Source organism: Sapajus apella, unplaced genomic scaffold, assembly GCF_009761245.1.
Source record: "Sapajus apella isolate SASKATOON/1434 unplaced genomic scaffold, GSC_monkey_1.0 scaffold30, whole genome shotgun sequence".
NCBI lineage: Eukaryota > Metazoa > Chordata > Mammalia > Primates > Cebidae > Sapajus > Sapajus apella.
In genome coordinates this window covers 22319774-22328235 of record NW_022436970.1, presented here as the reverse complement: position 1 = coordinate 22328235, position 8462 = coordinate 22319774, and the positions used below count along the sequence as shown (strand labels likewise).

Genomic DNA, 8462 nt, shown 5'->3' with positions numbered 1-8462 from the left:
ACCACCACAATCAGCATCATCATCACCATTGCCAGTACCACCACTGCTACCACCGCTGCCACCACCACCACCACCACCAACGTCACCATCACCACGACCATCACCATCACAGTCGCCACCAACACCATCACCACCATGACCACCATCACCACCACCACCACCTACCACCATCATCACCACTATCACTACCACCACCACAATCAGCACCATCATCACCATTGCCAGTACCAGCACTGCTGCCATCACCACCATTACCACCACAATTGCCGCCACCACCATCACCATCACAATCACCACCACCACCATGACCACCATCATCACTACCACCACCACCACCACCATGACCACTGCCACTACCCACCACCTTCATCACCACCATCACTACCACCACCATTGTCATCACCACCACCAGCACATTTATTTATTCTATGCAAACAAGGAGCCAATTAAATACATCAACAAAGATCTGACATCTGTTCAGTGGCTGTTAAGGGTCAGAGGCTATGAAAATAGAAAAGAAAATATTCATCACTTCTTCAAATGCTAGAACCTCCTCTTGGTAAGAATGAGCAAAAGGTAATTTTATATAAATATATTTTATGTATATAAGTAACCACATATGTATTATATATACATATACTCACATAAATCTAAATATTTGTATAGATGTGTATGTGTATATAACTAAACAAAATAATTACTGAACTAATCACTAATCTTTAGGTTTTTGATTGTAAAATAAAACAGAAACTTTTCTAATCATTCCTTATAATACCTATTTTTTAAAGTATTTTGCTCTTCTCTGAGACCATCACAACTCTCCAATACTTTTTCAAATATAGAGACTAATACTACCATTGACACAAATAAGATTCAGCAAATGTTAAAGAAATGTTTTACTTCTTTTGGTAAGCAAAAAATCTTTTGAATCATTCATAAACATTCATCACAGATCAGTTAAAGTTTGGCAAGCCTGATCCCTCCCTAGGGAAATTAATCTCTTCCTCCCCTGATGCGCCAACACTCCTCACTTGAACAGTCCTTTGGGACTTACACATGTCTCTTCCATTACAGGGCTGGCTCCCATGAGGAGTCAGTGCCTCTTAGAATCCCCTGGATCAACTTGGTCCTACACAGAGCAGGTGCTCTAAAAATCACTGACCAAGGAGAAGTTAGAAACAACCCTTAATTGTCTTTAAAGAATCATTTTCCTAGAAATCAGAAGTGTGGCTCAGAGGAAACATAAATAGACATACCAGAAAAATGGAAAATCTCTGCCATAGCAGCACATCACCAAAAACAGAGGAGGAAAACACCAACTTCTAGAGTTTATCCCATTCATATAACTTAGCACTTGGTCAGCTGCTCTAATGAGGGGCTTAGAGGCTTAAAATGAAATGAAATACACATAATAATTGTTCAGACATAAGAAAGGATCAATGGAATAAAGCTGTTACATGGTCGTTATTTATATTGCACCTTGTATTCTTAGGTGGTTATCCTAAAGACTGTATGAATGCATTTCTAGCACAAGCTATTTTTTGTTGTTGTTGTTGTTGTTGCCAGGAAAAAGAAAAGTCTTAATGTTTGGACTTTATAACCAATTCTCTACCATTGGTTTTGGCTCCAGGATATCAGATGACCTTTTAGCCACATTGCTGCTCATAAGCAAGGAAAGTCAGGAACAGCTCTCCTTTATTCAAGCAGAATTTTTAAAGTAAACATGATTAAATGTGATCTAAACTAGAATTTCTATAAATTATGTATGTCATTGATCATAACAAAACTTAGAAAACACAGTATTTTAAGATGTTATTACCAACAGTTTTGGGTTAAAGTGTCTGGTTATAAGCTCTTACTCCTTAATCATATTGTCCAATAATCTCACTCTACTTTCTAAAATCAGAAGTTACATAGATATTTTCTGAGTAAGAGTTAATTTAATCTTGATCTGTGAAATAGTTTTTCCTCACAGTGTAGAATGTCATGACCATCAGTAATGCTGCTCAGGAGAATCTTGTTTAAATCAGGGCTCAGGGGTGAGAAAGTCAGTTAGCAACGGGAGGAATCCGCTTTCAGCCTTGTGCCTCTGCAGTCTTTACCTGCTGGGTCAGAGCCAGCACACGTGTGGCTGAAAGAGACGAGGCTGGCACAGCACACTGGCGGGTTAAGGCAGGGATTATAACAATGATGTCTTAAAGGAGAACCAAACAGAGCCTTCCGGACTCACATCAGAGACGGTAAAGACAAAACACTATGACTATACTTTTCCTCTAAGAATGCATGTCAGCAGCTCTGCCCTCTGTCTCAGTCAGCCCAAGCACACCTCCCAGTGAGGCACATAATCAGCATAACCGCATTTCCTCGCCTTTCCAGATCTTTTGATCTCGCCTCCCCAGCTAAGTTTGAATGCAGCACGGAGTGACCTGCGAAGCCCTCTGCCCTTGCTGAGGCTGACCCTCATTTCCACCCTAACGGTGGGAGGCTCATCTCAAGCACTCTTAGCCAAGCTGAGGACCCTAAATGTTACAGGCTTTGGGAGGATGTGAGGACAAGTAGAAGTAAAGATGAACTAAGCTCTGAAAAGTAACATAGATATATTTGTGATCATTACCTTTTTCTTGGATGTTTCAGACTTCTTTGACATGTTCTTCAACTTTTTATGCAAATGATTAAGGACCTGAAAGACATAAATGAAATCAGTTCGCCTCAACTCTCACAACCCACTGCCTATTTTGCATTAACCATTATTGACATGCCGAAATGGTAACATCATTATCTGTAAGACCATTCAGATTAGGTGATTAGGTGGCAATGAATATAAGTTGCCAAATGCATTCTTTTCTAACATTTAGGAGCGCTGCAGGAAGGCTGGTGCGCAGCCAGACAAGCTCACAGCCAGAGCACCTGTTTGCAGGGAGTGCCCAGTGCATGGAGCTCTGGGGTTTTATCCAGAAAGAGCCATGCCATGACCCACTCATGCATGCTTCTTAGGCTATTGTCTGCCTCAGTTTCCCCCAGGAGCCCACATAGTAACAAACACCAGGTCCCTGCTACATGTCAGGCACAATGTTAGATCCTGGATACGTCAAAAAACTAGAGGTTTGCCCTTCCAAAATTCATCATCTGATGAAGAAAGAAATCAAGTAAACAAAGGAAGACAGTACCATCAGACGTGTCTTCAGTGCAGCCAGGCCAAAGATTGCCTGCGTTTTTGCCAAAATATTCTTTCTTTCTTCCTCATATGGGCTGCCTCCACTGCATTTCTGTCAGCAAATCACCACCCATCAGGCTTCCTTTCATTCTTTACTCAAATCCTACCCACTGTGCTGTGCTTTTAGATAACTTATTGGGGATTCAGCATCACTGATGATTTATAAACCATTTTTGCAAGATTTTACAACGAATGTCTGTGTCAGGGAATCTCCTTGAGACATGGTGGCTCCCTTAGAAATCATTTTTGTCTTTTTTTTTGGCCAGTGTAATACTCAGAAGAAATGCCATGAAAATTTGGAGATTTCGAAGTAGGAATTTCCAACATATATTTGGTCTTAGACCACATTGTCAAGCCTGCAGAACTGTTACTTAAGTTCATTTCCATATCCCATCTGAGGGAAAATCCAGAAAAATCGAGCCCCAGGGTGGCTAAGTGCTTTAGATCATCTGTAGATTGCTGAGAAGTCTTTCAAGGAACCAGAAGCCATGTTCCAACCAGTTCTTTGCTCCTTGCAGCACTGTAGCATGGAAATCATTTAATCGAATTGAACTTATTGCAAAAGCCCGCTCCATTCAGCCAGATGAGGCACTTCCAGAGCAATTAGTCAGACCCTACCTGGAAGCCACAGGATATATTTACCACCTGCCCAGGCCCTATACAGGTGAAGAAGAGGCCATCAGGGGTATGAATTTCTGACTTCAAATTCTCTCCCCTTCTGAGATGCTTCCCACTTCCAGAAATGACTCAGCAACATCCACAACAAAACAAGTGTTTGCTTGCGCAGGAGCATTTGGGAAAACACTCAACACATTGACAAGGTGTTCCTCTACTGTTCTGCCTGCAGAAATCAGAGTACCAAAACCTGAATGCAAGGCAACCACAGAACAGGAGCTTTCCTGCAGGAGAAAATGAGAGTGTTTTGAAGGGGAAGGAAAGGGCTGGAGGAGACAGGACCCTGCCCAAGAGGACAGGACTGCCTAGGTGGCTCAGTGGCAGCCTTCCCCAGGGGAAACAGCAGGACAACACTGGCCACTGAGGACAGAGGACCCAGGAGACACCAGACGACAGGCCACACAAGCAAAATCAGAGAGAGACACCTGAACAAATCACAACAAAACATCCAGATGTGACCAGCTTCATAACGCTGCCAGGCTCCATCGGTTCCTTCCAAAAAGGAATTTGGATCCCAGCTCAGCCACTTCAAAACACTTCAGTATGTTGAATGCTGTTGAATAAAGAAAATACTCAAGTATATGTGTATTCGCTCTGTTTCTCTTCAATGGCTCATACTATGAGTACAGGATGATATATCATGATGCACCCCACTGAAGGTCTTGTCAGCAAAGTAGGAAGAATATAGATATCATGACAGGTTATGATGATGTTTAAGAAGACAGTGATAGCAGCATACTGGGGTCTCTCGGCGAGTCTGTGAGTTTCTGAGCATGCACAGGAAGGTGCCCAGTTCAAAGCAAACCCAGGTCCTGCTGGGCACATCCTAGGGATTTGGAGGGATTTAGTGGGCTGGGCACATTGAGTTTATCCTCATGGTAGAACAAGGAGGCTCTGGACAGTAATTCACTCTAAGGAAAGTAACCTAGGGTCACAGCCCTGTACAAAAACAGCTCCACAGTACCAGAGGGGAGGGGCTCCTCAGGGGACACTGGGCGGACCACTTCAACTCATCCTCCAGCCCACGTATTCGATCAGTTTCCCAGAAACTGGTACGAAAAAACATTCCATTACAAACTTGTAAGAATTTGAAGGCAAAAGGCAACTCTGGAATGCAATTGTCTTGAGTCTTTTTGTTTGTTTAAAGCATCATAACCTCAGGTTCCCTTTTAGTCATCTGTGTTTTTTCAGGTTATCCAACAGACCTGGAGTTTGGAGAACAGTGAATCCTGAAACTCACACGCAAGTAGCAAAATCCTTAACTGGACGGTGCACACCTGATGCCTGAGCCAAAGAAAAGCAACCTGAAACAACTAATTATCTCCACCTACCCATGACAGCCCTGAAATGAACTTGCAAATATTATGCTGAATGCAAAATATTTTTCCAGTTATGCTTGGAAGCAAATTATTTCCATATTTTAAAAATCCAAATTCATTACGTTTTTTTTTAAAAAAAAAAACTGTTTTGTAATTTTGCCCTTCTGTGTGACTTTTATAGACTTGCAAATGACAGAAATGTAACCTAATTTATTTCTAAAAGCTTACTTTGTCATTTCCAGTAAGAAGACTTTAGTTCTTCTCCCCAAAGCTTCAGGGGCATAAGGAAGAATGTGCTTCAGTTCTAACGCAGTAATTGGGAACTTGACGCCATGTTTTCAGAATCCCAATCTCATACTTCAGTGTCCTCAAGGCCTCATCAACTGTCCCATCCATGGGAGACTGGGAATCCCTGTGTTAAATCCTTCGTGAATCATTCACCAGCTTCATAATCTGAGTCAGGTGTTCTTTTCCAAAGCTCTTTTTTCTTAAATAATAAAATCTGGGTAAATAATAAAATAGCCCCAAGCCACAGAGGTGTGCCAATTAAATGAGATGGTGCACATATCAGATAATTGTGCTATGTAAAATAGCCTTTGTTTAGTATTTGCAGAAGACCACATTAATAAACCAGCCATTTTCCAAATAGCTAAGCTAGAGTTATTTTCCAAATTCCCTTACTGCTACTATATTTCTTTTTTTTTTTTTTTAACAGAGTCTCATTCCATCACCAGGGTTGGAGCACAGTGGTGCCATCTTGGCTCACTGCAACCTCTGCCTCCCGGGTTCAAGTAATTCTCCTGTCTCAGCCTCCTGAGCAACTTGGACTACAAGTGCCTGCCACCACACCCAGCTAATTTTTGTATTTTTAGTAGAGACAGGGTTTCACCTTGTTGGTCAGGCTGGTCTTGAGCTCCTGACCTCAGGTGATCCACCTGCCTCAGACTCCCAAAGTGCTACTATATTTCTTTATAATTACCTTTTGGTGCAGGCTGTCCAAATAATATCCAAAAACATTACGCTTCACAATAGACACAATCTACAGAGAAAAACTAGATGGAGAGAAACAGGTGGCTTATAGTAAACATCTGTGTTGAGAACAATACCTTGTGAACTGAGTGTTGAAAGTTCTTGTTCTACCTAGTCAGGTTATTTGTGGTTGTATAATCACAGCCTTATGAAAACAGAATGAGAGACAGAGAGAGGTGAGGTCAGGTGGAACCTGATAATAGAGCTACATTTCCAATAGCGACGCTCTGGAGCTAGTAGGGTGGGGACACTGGGGTTTACCCCTGAATCGCCATCACCTGATTATTAAAATAAGCGCCTGTTTACGCAAGTGGAAACAACGTGTGTCGAACGCTGAAGCCCTTTTCATCAGTATAAAATCTTCAAACCCTTGTGGATTTCATGAAAAAGAATGTGGGTGCTGAGCTCTGCCCTGCTATACAACGGGAAAAGCCATCTCCCGGGAAGGAGACCCCAGCCCGCCGAAGCCACACGTGTGGACCGGGCCTCTGCTACATTTAGGTGAAGATCCGCCGCCTCAACCTCCCCCCGTCCCCTGTCTAGGATACCTTTCTGAAAAAGATTGAAATGGAGAAGCCCACAGCTTGAGTCCATTCGGTTCAAAGTTCCCTGGAGCCTGCGGTCAGGACCCTGTCAAGAAACACCCTTTTGACACTTGGGTTTATGAAGCTAAGCTTCAGAATAAATAAAATTCGAAGCTCTGTCCCTGGGATCAGCGGCTTCACACGGTCCGGAGTGCGCAAAGCCTTCGGCGCGAGGGCGAACTGCGCACCACGGGGAGAGGGGCAGCCCGCGAGTCACCCCCACGGCCGCTGAGAGCCCGGGAGGGGCGGTGGGGACCCGCCACCACCGCGAAAGGCCGGCGCTCCGGTGACCACGCGCCCTGTCAGGTCCCACAGCCCCGCGGCTGTCACTTCCCCGCGCAGCTGAAGTGGTTAAGAGTCGCTGGAAAGGAGCGGGGTTTCCGGTGCTGGGAAGGGTACAGCCTCGCCCGCACAACGCCCTGACAACCTGGGGGCGTTGAAGGGCAGCCGCGGCGAGGAAGGGCAGGGAGGGGAGGAGAAACTTTTTCTACCAGACCGGTGAACCGCAAACTTTCCCCAGCACGTCTCAGACTCCAAGTAACTTTCTTGCGCAAGCCAATGGCACGCTCCAGCAGAGGCCGGGGAACCTCTCCGCCCAGATCCGCCCAGCACCGCCCTGGGCGAGGCCACGGCTCCGGCAGGGCCACGGGACCCTGAGACCCCCGGCATCCCCTACCCCCGCCCCTCGGCCCACCCTCGCGCGTCACGGCCCCCCGCCCGCCGCGCCCGCCCCGCACCTTGGCGTAGCAGAAGCTGATCAGCAGGAGCGGCAGAAGGTAGCCGAAGACGAAGGTGCACACCACGTAGGCCTTCTTGTGGCGAGGGTCGGGCCACTGCTCCCAGCAGAAGGTCTGGTTGCTGGCGCGCGGGTGGAAGAGGCCCTGGTGGTAGGCCACGGGCGAGGCCATGGCGATGGACAGGGCCCAGATGCAGCCCACACCCAGCAGCGCGTTGCGGGACACCCTCAGCGAGGAGGAGCGCCGCGAGTGCACGATGGCCACGTAGCGGTCCACGGACATCGCGGCCAGCGTGAAGATGCTGACCAGCATGGACACGGTGAAGAAGTAGTGGGTGAACTTGCAGATGAAGGCGCCCAGCACCCAGGTGGGTAGCGCGTACACTGTGGCCTGGAAGGGGATGCAGAAAAGCAGGTAGGCCAGGTCGGCGATGCTCAGGTTGAGGATGAACAGGTTGGTGGTGCTCCGCGGCTTGCCCGGCTTGCTGCGCGCCAGTACCGTGATCACCAGGCTGTTGCCCAGCACGCCCAGCGCGAAGATCAGGCCGAACACCACCAGCGTGGCGAAGTTCTCCGCGCCGATGCGGAACAGCGGCCCGCGCTCCTGGGTGGAGGGCTCCGGCCAGCTCGCGTTGCCCTCGCTGAGGTTCCCGACCGCCAGCTCCATGGCCCGCGGGGCTGCTCGGGCGAGCGGCGGGGCGCCCGGGGACCAAGGGACGGCGGGTACCTGGCGGCGAAGGTGGGCTCCGGGAGGGGCCGGGGTCCCGGCGCGGAGCACGGAGCGCGGGAGTTTCCGAGCCTGGGCTTCCCCGGAGGCGCGCGCGGGTGGGCGCGGAGATCAGGCGGCCGCGCCTGCTGGCACCTTCTTCGCGCCGGGTCCTTCCGAGAGAGGGCGGGTCGGGAGC

At 47.4% G+C, this 8462-nt stretch overlaps 1 protein-coding gene across 1 annotated transcript in view; it reads right to left on the bottom strand.

Annotated features, from left to right (window-relative positions):
• GALR1 (galanin receptor 1) overlaps window positions 1-8229 on the bottom strand; it is a 19400-nt gene extending 11171 nt beyond the window's left edge. The window contains exons 1-2 of the mRNA XM_032293772.1: window positions 7559-8229; window positions 2615-2680 (exon numbers count right to left, since the gene is read on the bottom strand). Of these exons, the coding sequence (XP_032149663.1) occupies window positions 2615-2680; window positions 7559-8224 (732 nt within the window). The 5' untranslated portion in view covers window positions 8225-8229. The remainder of the gene's footprint in view (window positions 1-2614; window positions 2681-7558) is intronic.
• Window positions 8230-8462: the final 233 nt, after the last annotated feature.